Here is an 18,619-nt window from a genome sequence, read left to right on the forward strand (position 1 = left end):
AAATGAAATACAAAATGTTAGAAAGACATTATGTTGTAACTCTTAATGAAATAATGGATCCAGGGGTACCTGGGTAGCTCCATTGGTTAAGTGTCTGACTTCGGCTCAGGTCATGATCTCACGTGGGCTCATGCCCCACCTCAGGCTCTGTGCTGACAGCTGAGTCTGGAGCCTGCTTCAGATTCTGTGTCTCCCTCTCTCTCTGCCCCTGCCCTGCTCATGTTCTGTCTCTCTCTGTCTCTCAACAATAAATAAATGTTAAAAAAAATTTTTTTTTTTAAAACATCTAGCAGATTACCTGGCATTTAGTGGTCCCTCTAATAAATAGCAGTTATTTTGTTTTCCATAAATGTTTTAACCCAGATGCCACCCACCACGTTTTTAAAAAATTTAACAAGGGGCGGCTGCCTGGGTGGCTCAGTCAGTTGGGCCTCTGACTTCAGCTGAGGTCATGATCTTGCGGTCTGTGAGTTCGATCCCCATGTCGGGATCTGTGCTGACAGCTCAGATCCTGGAGCCTGCTTAGGATTCTGTGTCTCCCTCTCTCTGCCCCTCCCCTGCTCATGCCTCTGTCTCTGTCTCCGTCTCTGCCTCTCTCTCTCTCGCAAAAGCAAATAAACATTTTTTTTTAAATTAAAAAAAAATTTTTTAACAATGTTAATTGTTCCTCTTTATGGCACCAGAAAGTACTAAGCTACCAAGAATTCTATTTTTGACCCCCTAAAATTGTAGCTTTTATTGTGACATTTCACTGAAATGTCATGGGGAATAGAATTTTCAAAGAAATTTTGTTTGGTTTACCAGTCAAGAATGTCTACTGTTCAGATACATTTTCTTAGATTCACTCCTTTCCTGGTTTTAGTTTGGTTTTAATTATTGCAATTTGGGGGGAAATCATACATAATTAAAAGACCAAGACATAGATTTAATTATGAAGATTTGAAACCGCCTTAAACATCTGTTGAGATAAGCCTCTCATAGGTTTAGTTCTTTCAGATACTGTTAGCAGCAGTTACATGTAATGAGATGAACTAAAGATAAATTGTAGATTTTGGGCAATTCCCATGCTCCCCCTCCACCCCACCCTGTGAGTTAAAATGTTTCCCATTAGAAATATAAATGAAAAAATTACTGGGGTGCCTGGGTGGCTCAGTCAGTTAAGCATCTGACTTCGGCTCAGGTCATGGTCTCCCAGTTCAGGAGTTGGAACCCCACATTGGGCTCTGTGCTGACAGCTCAGAGCCTGGAGCCCGCTTTGGATTCTGTGTCTCCCTCTCTCTCTCGGCCCCTCCCCGACTCACACTCTGTCTCTTTCTCTCAGGAAATGAATAAACATGATAAAAGAAAAAAAGAAATATAAATGAAAATTACTTTTTTTTTAAACTTAAAAAATCCCATGCTTTTAAAAAGCTGCTGGATTTTCTCTTAATTAAAGACAACATGGGCAGATATAATTTTGAATAAGTGACAAGAACAGGCCTAAATGACATTTACAGTATGCCATCAGAAGAGGAATTTAATTTTAAAAGATCTTACTATTTCTTTTTTATATTTTTATTTTTTAAACTTTTTAATGATTTTTTATTTTTGAGAGAGAGAGAATGAGCAGGGGAGGCAGAGAGAGAGGGAAGACACAGAATCCGAAGCAGGTTCCAGGCTCTGAGCTGTCAGCACAGAGCCTGATACGGGGCTCCAACCCACGAACCGTGAGATCATGACCTGAGCTGAAGTTGGACACTTAACTGACTGAGCCACCCAGGTGCCCCTCACACTGCCTTTTCTATGCAACAATTTCCTCAGGTCATTGAAGCTTAGCCCTTTAAGCCTCATAGCTTAATTTAAATCATTTTCACTGATAATTAAAAAATCTGAGTAAGTACCTTTGCCTTCTTAAACAACATTTTGAACATATGTGAACGTTTTCAGTGTTAACATTACTTATGATCTTCTGCAGTGGTCATCAACCCTATCTGACCCAAATAATTCCTTTTTGATTTTTTTTTTTTTAATTTTTTTTTTTCAACGTTTATTTCTTTTTGGGACAGAGAGAGACAGAGCATGAACGGGGGAGGGGCAGAGAGAGAGGGAGACACAGAATCAGAAACAGGCTCCAGGCTCTGAGCCATCAGCCCAGAGCCTGACGCGGGGCTCGAACTCACGGACCGCGAGATCGTGACCTGGCTGAAGTCGGACGCTCAACCGACTGCGCCACCCAGGTGCCCCCCTTTTTGATTTTTGACTTACTATTTTTTATATAAATTTTTTTATTATTTATTTTTGAGAGAAAGGCAGCCTGTGAGTGGAGGAGAGTCAGAGAGAGAGGGAAACACAGAATCTGAAGCAGGCTCCAGGCTCTGAGTTGTCAGCACAGAGCCCGACGTGGGGCTCAAACCCCCAAACCGTATGATCATGACCTGAGCCAAAGTCAGACACTTAACAGACTGAGCCACCCAGGCGACCCTTATTATTATTTTTGAGAGAGGGGAGGATAGAGAGAGAGGAAGGGAGGGAGGGGGGCAGAGAGAGAGAGAGAGAGAGACTCCCAAGCAGGCTTCATGCTCAGCACTGAGCCTGACGCGGGCTCAATCCCACAAACCGCGACATCATGACCTGAGCCAAAACCAAGAGTTAGACGCTTAACCAACTGAGTCACCAAGGTGCCCCAATAATTCCTTTTTTAATAAAACATTTTATAACACCCTTTTATTCTGACGAATCTGAGCTCTTGTCAACCAGCAGGCTGCATTGCTGCACACTGCTGTTCACGGCCACAGGGAGGCGCAAGGGTACCACAAGGTTCCTGGCATATCCCTCCCTGCCCACACTGTATAGGAGCAACCCCACCTCCTCCTGCTGGTCAGGGTCAGTTACCCCCACCCAAATGATGACTCATTGACTTCAGGTCCCCGGACACAGAGCTCAAAGTGCCCCGGGTGGCAGCCAGAGCTTGTAGTTGAATGGCCCCTTGGTGTGACCCCTTTGAGGGGCGCCCGTGTGGCTCAGTCAGTTACACGACCCGCTCTTGATCTCGGCTCGGATCATGATCTCTCGTTTCGTGGGATTGAGCCCTGTGTCGGGCTCTGCACTTGCAGAGCAAAGCCTGCTTGGGATATTCTCTCTTCTCTCTCCTCTCTTTCTGCTCCTCCCCTGTTCTCTGTCTCTCTCTCTCTCAAAATAAATAAATAAACTTAAAAAAAAAAAAAAAAAGAGCATAGCCCCTTGGAGAACTAGGATCTCCAGACTTGCAGGACCCACAGTTGGGAGGACAGCAAGTTCAAAATCCCCCAGCGAGTCATGGGGGGTGATGGTGTGTTCGGGCTACTCTCACTCCTACTCGGTTCCGAGATTCCTGTATTACCGGGAACAGAGCATCATGTAGAGGTTCCTTATTTAATGCATATGCCATGACCTGAAAGGTGGCCCTGCAGCCTTTCAGAGGACAGTAGCCCTCTCTTATCCATGTTTCACATTCTGGGGTTTCAGTTACCTGTGGTCCACCATGGTCTAGAAGGAGATGATCCTTCTGGTGTATCGTCAGAAGGTCAATAGTAGCCTAACGCTATGTCACAAACCCCTGTTGCCATTCACCTCCTTTCATCTCATCACGTAGGCATTGTATCATCTCACATCGTCACAAAAAAGAAGCGTGAGCACAGTGCAATAGATTTTGAGAGAGACCACAGTCACATAACTTTTGTTACAGTATCCTGTTATGACTGCTCTATTTTTTATTGTTGTGAATCTCTTGCTGTGCCTAATTTATGAATTAAACTTTATCACAGGAAAGTACATACAGAAAAAACCACTGAGTATCTACAGGGTTTGGTGTGATCTGCAGTTTCAGGCATCCCCTGGGGGGGTCTTGGAATATATCCCCCATGGATAAAGGGGCACCATTGGGTCGCCTGCACCTTTGAAAGGCAGTTCCAGTATTCTGTGAGCCTGGCTGCTTTCCCGGCTGGTGGAGGATGTGATACAACCAGTGGATTCCAAGGTCATGGGCTCACTCCCAGTGTAAAGTGGGCCCCCTGTTCCAACGCTACTTTGTATGAGATCCCATACCTATGGATCGGGCAGCCTGTGAGGTTAGTGGTGCTGGCTGAGGCTCTGCAGACAGGAAAGCCAAGCCTGTACCTGGAATAGCTAGCTGTCCCCATGAGCGACAAACTGCTTGCCCTTCCAGGCTGGAGGGAATCCAAACTAGCTGATTTGCCACCCAATGGCCAGTTGGTCTCCCCGAGGAGTAGTGCCTGTTGCTGGCACGTTAGCCATTCAGAGGCAGCAGTAGCTGTATTGAGCGTTTACCAACAAACGTCACCAGCAGCTTAGGTAGTGTGGTGGGTCTTCTCTTTTTATTTTGCCACACAGCTGCCTTATATCTCTCTGACTGTCTGTCCTTAGCAGGCTGATCTCTTGCATGCACTGCATTGTCGGGGCTCCCTGCCCTGTGGGTTTGGTCAGTGGGAGGTAGGAGACCCAGCAGAGCAGAGAGCAGGAGGAGAGAAAGACTATCCCCTCAGTCCCCACCTTCCAACTCATGGTTTTGCAGAGGTGATGTCCCTTGACCAAAGGTCACAGCTTCTTGTATGCAGAACTTTTTTTTTTAATTAAAAAAATTTTTTTTAATGTTTATTTTTGACAGAGAGAGAGAGACAGACAGACAGACAGAGAGACAGAGCATGAGCAGGGGAGGGGCAGAGAGAGAGGGAGACACAGAATCTGAAGCAGGCTCCAGGCTCTGAGCTGTCAGCACAGAGCCCAACGCGGGGCTTGAACTCATAGACCACAAGATCATGACCTAAGCCAAAGTCGGACTTTCAACCGACTGAGCCACCGAGGTGCCCCCCCCCTCCATTTTTTAAAGCTTATTTTATTTTGAGAGAGAAAGAGAGAGAATGAGCAGAGGAGGGGCGGAGAGAGAGGGAGACAGAGGACACGAAGTGAAGTGGGCTCTGTGCCGAGGGGTGAGAGCCCCATGCGGGGCTCAAACTCACGAACCAACGAGATCATGACCTGAGCCGAGGTTGGACGCCTAACCAACTGAGCCACCCAGGCGCTCCTCTTCCTGGACTTTTAAAGTGAGCCGTGGGGCGCCTGGGTGGCGCAGTCGGTTAAGCGTCCGACTTCAGCCAGGTCACGATCTCGCGGTCCGTGAGTTCGAGCCCCGCGTCAGGCTCTGGGCTGCTGGCTCAGAGCCTGGAGCCTGTTTCCGATTCTGTGTCTCCCTCTCTCTCTGCCCCTCCCCCGTTCATGCTCTGTCTCTCTCTGTCTCAAAAATAAATAAAACGTTAAAAAAAAAAAAATTAAAGTGAGCCGCAGGCAGTAAACCTATTTTCACCTTTCCTTACTTGATTTGGCAAATATTTATTGAGCATCAACCATGTGTCAGATCCTGTCCTGTTTTTTTGAGAAAACAGTGGTGAGCAAGACAAAGGGGTAACTTTGTCTTTCTAATGAAAAGGTAACTTCAAACAGTGATAAATGGCCTGATCCCCTGAGTAATCCTTTGGGAGGGGCAGCGGGTGCAGACACCCTAGGTTGGGCAGCCTGGGAAGGTCTCTCAGGGGCAGTGAGGTTTGAGGACCTGGGGACTTTGACCTGAAGGAAGGGCTTACTGTTCAAAGATCTGAGAGCAGGGGCACCTGGGTGGCTCAGTCAGTTAAGTGTTGGACTCTTGATTTGGGCTCAGGTCATAATCTCACAGTTTGTAGGTTCGAACCCTGACAGTGCAGAGCCTGCTTGGGATTCTCTCTCTCTCTCTCTCTCTCTCTCTCTCTCTCTCTGTCTCTCTCTCTGTCTCAATCAATGAACTTAAAACAAAAAAAGATATGAGAACAGAACATTCCAGATAGGGAGGTAGTAGACAAGGGCAAAGTCCTAAAGGACAAATGAGCTTGGCTTTTTTAAAAAAAGTTTTTATTTAAATTCCAGTTAATTAACATACAGTGTTATGTTATATATGTCCTATATGTTATACAGTGTTATACTAGTTTCAGGTGTTCAATTAAGTGATTCAACCCTTCCATACAACACCGGGTGCTCATCACAGGTGCCCTCCTTAGTCCTTGTCACCTATTTCACCCATCCTCCAGCCACCTCCCCTCTGATAACCATCGGTTTGCTCTCTGTAGTTAAGAATCTGTTTCTTGATTTCTCTCTCTCTCTCTCTCTTTCCCCCTCCCCACATTATGGTTTGTTTTGTTTCTTAAATTCCACATATGAATGAAATCATATGGTATTTGTTTTCCTCTGACTGACTTATTTCCCTTAGCATAGCACTCTCTAGCTCTACCCACATCATTGCAAATGACAAGATTTCATTCTTTTTTTTTATGGTGAATATTCCCACGTGTGTGTGTGTGTGTGTGTGTGTGTGTGATCTTCCTTATCTTTTCATCAGTGGATGGACACTCCAGCTGCTTCCATAACTGGGCTATTGTAGATAATGCTGCTATAAACATCGGACACACAGTGACATCAGCATAGGTGATGGGCAATTAAGCTATGTGTCTGTAATAATATTGAGGTGCTAACTTCTAATATGGTTTGACCTCTTTCAAGCCGACGATCTAGTTTGCTTAGCAAGCACTTTTCGGAGGATTTGCGGGGCATGCGCTGCATTTTAGCATAGTACCAGGACCTACCTCTAGGATAATCAGCTAACCATAATCCCAATTTACCTAAGGTCACAGCTATGAAGTTGCAGGGGTAAGATGCCAATCACTTCTGTTTTATTCCAATCTCAGAGGTGGCTTTTCCCTCTGAATTCAGAGAGTAAGGAGGAACATGTCAGGTGGAGGCTCTCAACAGTTATCAGAGATAAGTAATGTATCCGCAGAAATTAATCATCCACAGATACCCAGGGAGCAAGAGGGAAGATCTAACAGGTCTTTCCCTCCCACCCCCCCAAATTGGTTGTGGAGTTGCCCAAATTACAAAGATCCAAGCCAGCAGTTTTGCTTGTTTATTTTAATATTACAGGCATTAGTGGAAGCGACATGGTGAGACCCATTTTAAGACATGAATACACCTGGTAGGAATTCGCGACCAAGTGGCAAATGGACCTAACTTCCAGCCTTTCTTCTCTTTCTTGAAAAGACTGAGAGGGCCTTTTTATTCTCATTCAGGCTTTCCTACCTTAACCCTGTGATCTAAATTTGCAGCAGAATCGTAGTATAGGCTGAGTGTAGTGCATACTGGCTTATTTTTGGCCAAATTGTGCTTCCGCTACAGAATGAAGCCGTCGCCGGCACAAAAGTTGGAGTTCTTTCCCCATCTTCTCCATTGATCAATTTTCTCAAATTAACACCCTCTCTAGGTCAGGAACAAGGTCTTACAATTTCTGCCACCAGCACCACACACCTAGCACCTAATAAATGGTGAGAGCACTAAGATCTGAGAGGTATGTTTCTGCTGGGCGAAAGCGCAACCTTGATTGCGTCTCTCAGTGTGATTGCGCAGTGGTCGTTTTCGGCCACGGAGCGGCGCTAAGGCACCATCCAGGACCGATTCACAAAGTTCCACGGGGTTTGAAGTTCTGAACTTTTAAAAAAGTGTCAGAAAGGTTAATTCACAAGTTTTAGCGGCATTGCCCCCAGGCACGAACGATGCTCGGGCCAGAGGTGGGCTGCGGAAGGCGCTCTGAGTCTCCGGACGCACCGCAGACCTCTGGGGACCGCAAGGGACCTCGGGCTGGGGAGTCGCGGAGGTGCGCGCGCGGCAGTGGGGTTGCAGCTGGGCGCCCGGGACAGGTGAGGTGGAGGTGCGCGCTGCGCCGGGGGTCCGCCGGGCGCGCGCGGGGGGCTCGGAAGAGCCAGCTCCCTTCCCTCCCCCGCCCCTCGGCGCGCGGGGCCGGCCGGGCCGCTCCTCCCCTGGGTGGGTCCCGGCTCCTTTTCTGGTAGGATCTATTTGCATAGAGGAAACTGCCCAAAGTGGCCGCTGTGGAGGAGCTGGCGGCGGAGTGGGGGGCGTGCGCCGCGAGCCGCTGCTGCCCCGAGGCCGAGCCCCGCGCGCGGCCGACCTCGTGCCTCGGACTCTCCCGCCTGCTCCCCGCGCGCGGGCCCGCACCCGCGGCTGCGCACCGCCCCCTCGGAGACCCACGCGCGACGAGCGCGCCATGAGCCCGGGCCAGCGCGCCGGCGGCGACGCGCGTAAGGGCGGCCCGGCGGGCGGCTGCGGCGGCGGGGGGCACCCCGCGACGACGGCCGGGGCCTGGGCGGTGAGCGCGCTGTGCCTGCTGCTCTCTGTTGGCTCGGCGGCCGCCTGCCTGCTGCTGGGCGCCCAGGCGGCCGCGCTGCAGGGCCGGGTGGCGGCGCTGGAGGAGGAGCGGGATCTGCTGCGGCGCGGGGGGCCGCCGGGCGACCTGGCCGCCTGGGCCGAGCCGCACCTGGAGCGCCTGCTGCACGAGGTGAGGGGCGCGGGGCGCGCGTGCGGCAGGGGAGCGTCTGTGCGCCCGGGGCGCGGGCACCGCGGCCGTCTCTCCCCGAGGAGCGGTCGCCTGCCCTGCGCGCGTGAGTCCCTCCCGGCGGCCTGCGCGTCTGGCTGGGGGTGCCGGTCCCCGAGGGGGTCCTGCCGCCTCCGCTCCGGCCGCAGGGTCACGTTGCAGGGCGCAGCGGCCGCAGGAAACGCGAGCCAGAAGGGCTGTTTCGGGAGCGAGTAGTGCGAAGGGAGAGAGAGGAAAGACCACGGGCTTAGAAATCGTGACAGACCTGGGGGGGGGGGGGCGAGTGTCCACGGGGGTGTGCGCTCAGACCCGTCGCTTCCCGCCGGAGGTGAGCGCCTGGCTCCTCTTCTGTGCCGGGCTAATGACCAGGCTCGTGTGGGAAGTGCCTGGTGGGTGACTCGTCTCCGGTGGCGGCCACTGTCCCGATGCTGCTGTACTCGGAGAAGTGGCGGCCCCGGTGGAGGGAAGCCTTAGACGGACCCGAGGGCCAGGGCCCTTGGAGGGTTCCGGTCAGCCGGACCTTCCCTGTACACCTTCTCCCAGAAAGGTTTGTTTCCGAGCAGCTCCATTCTGGAGATGCTGTGTTCTGGGGCTCTTAAATGCGTACTCAGTGCCCCGGAAACCTGAGGCGACAGCCGCCTCGGCTTGGTAGGATGAGGGGAATTAAACACCCGGTTTCTGCTTTTAAGCGATGCCACCTGGGGAATGCAGCTACATCCTGAGTTTCCTTGCCCTTGTTGGAAGTGTCGAATGAGACTCTGCGACACTTCTATGAAGGTTGCTGCTGTGGCCTCAACACCCTCATCCGTCGTGTGCATCAAAATCTCCACGTTCTGTGCACCAGTGCCCGACCCTGGTAGAACTGAAGACAGGCAGGTGGGCTGGCCAGGGGTCCCCCGGATGAGCTCACCTCCGTGGCCTGAGCCACCCTCTTCCTCCCTGGGAGAGGTGGATCCCAAGTCTAGTGCCCAGAGGGGCATCCTTCACTGTATCCTGAAAATCCCCAGTGTTTCAAGGTAGGGGAGAGGGAGGCCAGGCCTGCTGCTACCAATTCCCCCTAGACCGTGCTGGCTGTGATCTTCATTAATGCATTGAGCTGCGTGTCCTTTGAGGAGTTCATTCGGAATCTTTTGGGGAATGGGAGAAGGCTGGACCACACCTTCTAGTCCACCCTACCTGTTTCTTAAGCCCCTTCCATTGAAGCCAGCCTTCCGTCTCCTCCAGCATGGTTTTGGGCAGAACTGCTGCTTCATGAATTGATTTCCTATTATTGCCTTGAACGTGCCCGCAAACTTCGGAACTGGCAACTGGTGGTGAAGGTTTCGTAATTACAGCCCATTATCTTTTGGCAAATCCCTAGAGACCGGGGTGTTGACTTGATTGATGGAGGGCCAGTAAAATTTCTATCTGTAAGTGCAGTAACCGGAGCTGTTCTCTCCCCTAGGAGGCCCCTCTTAGGAAAAATAAACTGGGAGGCCTGATTGAGTAAATCAGAAGTCCTGGTACAAGCAGCTTATAAATTTGTGTCCATGTTAATGGCAATGGGGACAGGGCAGATGTCCTGACAAAGCAACCCCAGCTGAAAAGTGTGGATTCGCAAATCCTAAACTCTGAGGATTAAGGACCTGAGGGGACAGAAGGCAGTGGCTTCATCCTGCTCCCTCCAGTGGCACCGATTTTACCTGGGTGGGACTGTAGTGCTTGGGCTAGTAGTTACTGGGCAGAACTTTATCTCTCTTGGTCTCTGTCTCTCTCAGTCTCTCTGCTCTTGATTTAGGAAGGCAAAGGGAATATTTCACATCCTGGGATTTGCACTTGAAGTTGGCCATACCGTTCAGCAGGCTGGCGTTAGCACAGGATGTATGTGAACGTATGCTTGGTTTGGTTAGGTTTGAGTTAAAGTGCATGTGCTTGGAGCACAGACTGGCTGGTGGACTGTCAGAGATGCCGTGGCATGAATGCACTTGGAGTTGGGCTTCTGGCTGTTTGGGGGTCCCCTGTGGGAGGGCATCTCTTTCCTAGGATATCCATCTGTTCCTGCCAAAAGCCATTCTTTTCACAAATGTCACCAGCTGGGAAATGTCCACAGCCTGGTGGGCAACACCTACACCCCCTCGCTGAGATGAGGGAGGCACATAATGAAGAGTTGGTAATTGGCTTTAAATAGATGTGGGGGCACCTGGGTGGCTCAGTCGGTTAAGCGTCGGACTTCAGCTCAGGTCATGATCTCACGGTCCGTGGGTTCGAGTCCCGTGTCGGGCTCTGTGCTGACAGCTCAGAGCCTGGAGCCTGCTTCGGATTCTGTGTCTCCCTCTCTCTCTGCCCCTCCCCCTACTCACGCTCTATCTCTCTCTCAAAAATAAACATAAATGAATAAGTAGATGTGAAGATACTTTTTGGAACCGTTAGGTATGAAGGACAAAGAAATATCGAACTGCAAATCTCTTAAGGAAAGAGCGTTTGGACTTGAACGTGGTTTTTGGTTCTGGTTTGTTTTCAGTGAAGCCTGTGCTGAAGTCGGTATGTATGCGAGGGTGCCTGCAGCTCGTCCTTTATCAACAAGCTTGTTTTCAGAGTTTCGGAGGCAGAAACCACATCCAAACTGAGGAAGAGAAATCCTTGCCAACCACACACAACTTTAATGTCAGGGAAAAATATTTAAAAATAAGCCAACAAAAGCCACTGTTAATATGCGACCCGATGTCTTTGTTCCCTTGGGAACAGAGCTGTGACATAACTTTGTTGGGACTGGCTGATGTGCCTGATAATGTAGATACAGAAGCTGCAAAAAAGGGAATATTCATGTTAACATGGGATTATTAAAGAGCCTTCCCATGGTACAAAATGAAAGAAATGGTTTTCAGAACATAAAAGTCATTAACGATAGTATCTTAATTATGACCCAAAGATATTCAATGGAAAACAAGCATCTGATATTATGCTATTAAATGTGCCTTAAATGGGCTGTCTAAGTCACCAACCCCCCATTGGTTACACCTATAATTACAGCATTACAACAGCCTGAATTTTAGAGTAAATAAAATAGCTTTCATACTACAGTAACAAATTTAATGGAAGGATTAAAGAAATATTTAGTTGTATTCAGAGGAGACCATTTCCAGCTTACAATGGATTTATTGTTGGCTCCCGGTCCTCCATTTTCCAGACCAATCAGTTTGAAAACAAGAAAAACCCAGAGACTCTGGGTAAAATTCAATTTCCTTTCCTACCATCAACGACTATACGTATTGGTTAAATTACCGTAAAACCCAGAATCACATGTAGCTTTTTCGGCCACTGCGCCAGCCTGTCACTTTGTCGGGACCGCTCTGTGGGGCACACTTGAATAAAGATCCAGTTTTTGAATCCCCTAGCACAACAGGAGATGAAGAGTCCATCATAGCTACGTTTGTTTCCTTGACATTTCCTGGCTCTCAAACTCAAAAATTTCTTTCCAGTGACTTCCTGGCAGGCTCACTTTCTCTATTCATTCTTTTTCTTTCTGGTGGAGGTGGGGGAACAATTTGGGAGAACTTTATAAAACAGCAACGTGCTTAGAGCGAGCCAACCGTCGGGGGCATTTCTTTCGCAAACATATTTTGGAAATGTTTGAATCGGACCTCAACGTTCTGGTTTTGAAGATTTGCGGCACAGCTCCTGAAGTTGGGCAATCTGTAAACTGAATGATACCAGCAGGCAGAGAAGAGTTTCAGTCGTGCCATTTTACTAGCTGTGTCCTCTAACCTCTGCATCTTCCTGGGTGGCCACTCCCTCTTTTCTTTTTTAAACTTTTTTTTAATGTTTAGTTTTAAGAGAGAGAGAGGGAGACAGAATCCAAAGCAGGTTTCAGGCTCTGAGCTGTCAGCAGAGTCCGATGCGGGGCTTGAACTCATGAACCACGAGATCATGACCTGCGCCCAAGTCGGACACTTAACCGACTGAGCCACCTAGGCGCCCCTCAGCTCCCTCGTTTCTAAGGGTCACAACAACCTCTGTATTGACAAGCAAATAATAGAGAGGAAAGTGTTAGTCTGTAAGTGTGCTTCTTGATGGTAACAGAATATTTGAGGGTGGTCGCTTAAAAAACTCGGTCATTGGATTACCTTGCATAACCAGAGATGCCCAGAAGTTAGTTCCCGAGTTAGTCGATGACTTGGCCACCAGTGGGGGCCAGGTCAGTGTTTGCCATTCATTGTCTTGGCTTTTCCTCATGGTGTCAAGATGGCTGCTGCAGCTCCAACCATATGTCTTCACACAAGAGTAACCAAGGTAGAAGAGAAGGGAGCAGGAAAAAGAGTCATCTTCTCAGTAGGCTTTCTCTTTTGTTTGAGTCAGAGCAGGGAAGCTCCCAGTACCTCTCAGAAGACTTCCAGTGTGGCCACCAACCAGAGCCAAGGCCCATGACTGCCATCATCCTTTCACTGGCAAGGGTAATGGGGTTGCCACAGGAGTGGCCAATCTTTTTTTTTTTTTTTTTTTTTTTTAAGTTTATTTGAGAGAGCCTGTTGGCAGGGGCAGAGAGAAACAATCCCAAGCAGGCTCAGCACCATCAGCCCAGAACCTGATGTGGGGCTCGAACTCATGAATGAGATCATGATCTGAGCCGAAATCAAGAGTCAGACACTTAAACGACTGAGCCTCCCAGGCACCTCAGCTTCAGCCAATCTTGATTTCTCCCCGGGCACAGGCTGGGCACATTGCCACTATTAGAGAATTGTGGTTTTGTTAGGAAGGAAGACAGGGAATGTTTTGGGGAGCAACCAACCGTGTCAGGTGGGTGCTGTAGAATGTTACCCCAGAGGAGGGTTTCGGTGGGGGGCAACGGTCCTCCACTGGCCTACCAGTTTTCATAACCATACCTCCTTTGGGAACACTCCACAGCCACAAAATTTCAGTTTCCCTCAGTCTCCAGCTCTGCCTCCAGCCACAGTCAAAGTCAAGGTTGGTGTGTTCATGAATTCTCTCTGGCACAACCCCATTCTTTGGCGCTTATGGTCTTTAACCCTTCGGTGGATGCCATTTTGACCCCAGAGTGACTGGCTGGGGTGGCCTCCATGCTGGGAAGGCATTTTCAGTCTCTGCTTCCCAACTTTTCCTGCACCACAGCTTACACAGGGGAGAGGATACCTCTGTCACCATGCAGTAGATGGAAGAGGTTGTTCCGAGGACAGGGAGATCAGTACACCCCAAATTGTGTATGGAGCCCTGTATCCATTAGATGTGCCCCAACAGCTCTCCTCTTTGTCCTCCCTTACCCCACTGCCATGGGTCTCCTTGGCTTTTCTCAGCAGCCATATGTCACTGTGGCCCCCAAATTCCCTTCCAGAGTGTGTGCCATTAAAACCGTGGTCCCCAGGGCAGGATGGCCCTTTTACCCTCACCAAGCATCATCCTCATCCAGCCTTTCTACATGTCTTTGGATTCTTGCCCCTTCACATGGCAGTGTGACACGACCCTGCCTCCGACTGGCTTAAGTTAAAAAGGGAATTTATCAGCCAGGAGGTTGCCACAGCCTTGCCTGGCACCGTGTGCCATGGTGGCTTTGCGGGCCTCAGTTTGGGAGAGGAAAGGCTCTGGATGAGGAGTCAGAAGGCCACTGTCTCAGACTGTTCCAGCTGACATAACAAAATACTGAGTGGCTTAAAAACAAACATTTCTTTCTCACAGTTCTGGAGGCTGGAAGTGCAAGACCAAGGCCCTGGAAGATCCAGTGTCTGGTGGGGGCCCTTGTTTCCTCGTTCACAGGTGGCTGTCTTCACTGTGTCTTCACACAGCAGAAGGGACAAAGGGAGCTCTCTGAGTTCTCTCTCTCTCTCTCTTTTTTTTTTTTTAACGTTTATTTATTTATTTATTGAGAGAGAGGGGGAGTGGGTAGGGGCAGAGGAAAAGGAGGAGAGAGAGAATCCCAAGCAGGCTCTGTGCTGTAAGCACAGAGCCTGACACCGGGCTTGAACTCACAAATCCATGAGATCATGACCTGAGCTGAGATCAAGAGTTGGATGCTCAACTGACTGAGCTACCCAGACACCCCTGAGGTCCCTTTAAAAAAAATTTTTTTTTCAACGTTTATTTATTTTTGGGACAGAGAGAGACAGAGCATGAACGGGGGAGGGGCAGAGAGAGAGGGAGACACAGAATCGGAAACAGGCTCCAGGCTCTGAGCCATCAGCCCAGAGCCCGACGCGGGGCTCAAACTCACGGACCGCGAAATCGTGACCTGGCTGAAGTCGGACGCTTAACCGACTGCGCCACCCAGGCGCCCTGAGGTCCCTTTAATAAGGGCACTAAGTCCTAATCATGTCCCAAAGGCCCCACTTCCTAATACCATCACATTGGGGATTAGGTTTCAACACCAGATAGGGGGTGAACTCTGGGCACCCCATCCCCTGTCTGTCACCTCCAGGGCCGCACAGGGCTTTGATATAATCCTATACCTTCAGAGTAGCTTTCTCCTTCACCAGCTTTCTACACATTTCTCCCTTCTCCCTGATTAATTCTAACTCCCACCATGAGTCATTGATAGGTGTTGCTGGGAAATAGAGTTCTTTCAAACCTGCTCTTTGCAGGGCAGGTGTAGACCTTTTTGTCTTTGCCCCTTGGCTCTCCAACTCCCATGGCTGCTGAATTGTGGCCACTTCCTTATATAGGATGTTATACCCAGTGTAGGGAAACAGCTTGCCAGCTTGGCTATCCTTCCTTTTCCTCCTTTTCTTAAAAAATAAATAAATAAAATAACCAAAGAATATGTTGATTTAACATGATTAATGTTATTGATAATCCCACCACCTTAAAACAAGAACTGTTTAACTTTTTGCATAATCCTTATCCTGGGACGGATTTACACCTACCCAATGTTAACCATAGAGTGTGTCCCATTTGTACGTTGCTTGTGTATATTTCAGTCTTGTATCAACATTTTTCCAGGTGGGCCCCTGGGGTGGCTCCGTCCGTTAAGCATCCGACTCTTGGTTTCGGTTCCCGTCATGATCTCCTGGTTTCATGGGTTTGAGCCCTATGTTGGGCTCTAGTGCTGACAGTGCAGAGGCTGCTTGGGATTCTCTCTCTCTCTCTCTCTCTCTCTCTCTCTCTGCCCCTCCGCCACCCTTGCTGTCTCTGTCTCCCAAAAAACAAACAAAAACTTCAAAAACATTTTTCTAGGTGCTGCACAATCGTTATGGTCATGTTTCATAACTGCATCTGATCCTGTCAATGGAATCTGCATACTTCTTTTTTTTAATATAGATATTTTTTCATTTTAATGTTTATTTTTGAGAGAAAGAGAGCACAAGTGGGGAAGGGGCAGAGAGAGAGGGAGACAAAGAAACCGAAGCAGGCTCCAGGCTCTGAGCTGTCAGCACAGAGCCTGATGTGGGGCTCGAACTCACCAACCGTGAGATCACGACCTGAGTCAAAGTCGGACGCCCAACTGACTGAGCCATCCAGGCACCCCTTTGTTTTCATTTTGGAGAGAGAGTATGAGTGGGGAAGAGGGGCAGAGGGAGACAGAATCTCAAGCAGGCTGCATGCTGAGCGCGCAGCCTAACGTAGGGCTCTGTCACATGAACCATGAGATGATGACCTGAGCTGAAATGGAGAGTCCCCCGCTCAACACACTGATCCCCCCCGGCGCCCCAGAATCTGCATCTTTCTATCAACACAGAGAATTGAGGCCTCCCCCACTTTTTGTTGGCACAGAATACAGTGTAGTCAGTGGTTTCATGGGGCAAGTTTCTTACTTGTGTTATTCTTTAGGGTGTAAGTAACTGCCTAAGGAAGAACATCTTTAGGGCTTTGCTTTTTGTTTTGATTTTAGATTATCCAAATTTGTCCAGGCAATCCACATTTATCCTCCTGTGGTATTCCAAACCTGTACCCTTGTGAAGTCATGTTTCAAGTTTTATGATGGGCAAAGTGGATTCAATCTATCGTTTGGTTGAAAGAAACATTTTTTTTGTTTGTTTTAAATGGGCTTCATGCCTAGCAGAGAGCCGAATTCGGGGCTTGAACTCAGCACCCTGAGATCAACACCTGAGCTGAGATCAAGAGCTGGACACTTGATTGAGTGAGCCACCTGGGCGCCCCTCGTTGAATTTTTAAATTTTCAGTTGGATTTGTTGTTGTTGAAAGCAAAGGGCAATTTTGAAAACTGAAGATTTCATCTGATAATTAGGCTCATTTTTTTGGTTTGGTGCAGACCCCTTTCTTGAGCAGCATTTAGCCGAGCCAGGTACTGCGTTCAGTCTGCATGAGTTCTTTCTAATTCTGTGAACAAATGTAATTCGGTTTGGGGAGTGCTGTCTGGAGGCCACACACGACCTTCAGCTCCTTCCCCGTTCGATTTTCTCCATGTGGAGGATCAGGATTAATCTTTAATTGTTGACACAGGCACTCAGAAAACATCCCTTCAGCATGTCCGGAAACATATTTCAGGACTAAGCACGAATCATTGGGAGAAAAAAATAGGTTTGCAGATGTAGTTTTAAAGAAAGACCCGTCAGGGTGCTCCTAGAGGCTATAGGGGAAATGACCGAGTGCTTCTCTTGTGAGTAGCCTGGGCAGAAGTGTTCACATGTACGTCTTCACGGTTTTTCTTTTTTTTTAAATTAATTAATTTATTTTGAGAGAGAGAAAGAGCTTGAGAGCAAGGGAGGGGCAGAGAGAGAGGGAGAGAGAGAGAGAATCCCCAGCAGGCCCCACATGTCACCACAGAGCCAGATGCAGGGCTCCACGCACAACCGTGACATCGTGACCTGAGCTAAGGTCAAGAGTCAGATGCTTAACGACTGAGCCACCCAGGAGCCCCGCCCTTACAACATTTGTTAACAGCCCCATCTCAGTCCCCACCCCCCTGTCAGGGGAGCACTTCACCCCTTCCAGAAGGGGTAGCGACTGGCCTCAGGTGGCAGCGTTTGTCTGAACCCAAGTCCTGGGTCCTTTCTGCAGCCTCATGGCAAACTCTGTGGCAGCACTAATTGAGTTTGGTTCAGTAGCAACTTTTTCTGCCAGTGTAGACATCCTCCATACATGACCTATTTGTAGGGTGGGGGGGAAGACTTTCACTTTAGGTAGACCCGGGTTGTATCCCCCCTCTGCCATTTCCCAGCTGTGTTACTTTCAGGTAAATGACTGGTTTTCTAAACCTCTGTTTGCCCGTCTATTAAACAGGGGATTATAATATTTGCCTCACAAGGTTTCCGTGGGGATTAAATGAGCTGATATAATCCAAAGTGTTCCAGACGTCATATACATCCTAAAACTGGCTGTTCTTATTAGAAGGCTTTCTGTGGCTGAATCTAGGAGTGTGTATGTCTGTTTGCTAATTGAAGAGGAGGTCCTATGGTCCTTTTAATTAACACTGAGATCCCACCATCCGAGGGAGGCCAGACAGAAGTGAAAAACTTACATCAGTCTCTCAGTCAATGATGGGAAATGACTTCGTTCCTGAAGGAAAGCAAGGACTGAATTGGCTTCATAATTCCCACTTTTTTTCTCCTTCCAGTTTCTCATTTAAGCAGAATGAGATTTTTTCATTTAAACAAAAAAATTTCCCATTTGATGACCAAAATCAAAACGTAATTATTCACGAAAATTAGTGTATGGATTTTTCATTGCAGAAGGGCCCCAAACACCTAATAAATTCGTTTTAAATAATAAGTCTGTTCATGTGGTTGTGCAATATGGCACGAACACCCCCAAATGCTCGTGATTAACCTGATGGATTAGAGGCCCCACACACATCTGCTTTAAGTCACATTGGTAAATGAGAAAATCTTTAGGTTTTTTTTTTTTTTTTTTTTGATGTAGCCACAAAATCGGGAAGGAAGGGAAGTGCTTTCAAATGGGTAATTTCAGCTTCTAAAACTGACTGTGCCTCCAACTTTGAGTTGTGAAACAAGTCATAAAACAATTATAGTGATTTCTGGGGGTTTTAGAGGACAGTTTAAATAAAACCTCCTCTGCTTCGGGCCTCCCAGTAGGACCATCACCTAAAATGCGCAGTCTGTCCATTCATTTCACGGTCCTTTCTGTGGGATGGCGATGGCCATCCATGGCATCTCCTTTTCAGCCGCGTGGTGTAGCTTAGTCCAGCGAAGGGCAAGTTCACCTGTCAATTGGGCTGGAGTATGTGGACTATGAGGGCAAGCCACTGTGAGGGCTGGAGGGCACAAGGGTGTA

At 48.6% G+C, this 18,619-nt stretch overlaps 1 protein-coding gene across 10 annotated transcripts in view; it reads left to right on the forward strand.

Moving 5' to 3' along the window:
* Window positions 1-7,569: 7,569 nt before the first annotated feature.
* Window positions 7,570-18,619, forward strand: part of COL23A1 (collagen type XXIII alpha 1 chain) — a 357,789-nt gene continuing 346,739 nt past the window's right edge. For 6 of the 10 annotated variants that reach the window (XM_045485687.1, XM_045485706.1, XM_045485697.1 and 3 more), the window contains exon 1: window positions 7,909-8,407. In XM_045485687.1, the coding sequence (XP_045341643.1) occupies window positions 8,117-8,407 (291 nt within the window). In that variant the 5' untranslated portion in view covers window positions 7,909-8,116. Of the gene's footprint in view, window positions 7,752-7,908; window positions 8,408-18,619 lie in introns of those variants that run through there. The other 4 variants (XM_045485643.1, XM_045485653.1, XM_045485726.1 and 1 more) reach the window with 3 other exon arrangements.

This window comes from Leopardus geoffroyi, chromosome A1 (genome assembly GCF_018350155.1).
Source record: "Leopardus geoffroyi isolate Oge1 chromosome A1, O.geoffroyi_Oge1_pat1.0, whole genome shotgun sequence".
In the NCBI taxonomy this organism is placed as follows: domain Eukaryota; kingdom Metazoa; phylum Chordata; class Mammalia; order Carnivora; family Felidae; genus Leopardus; species Leopardus geoffroyi.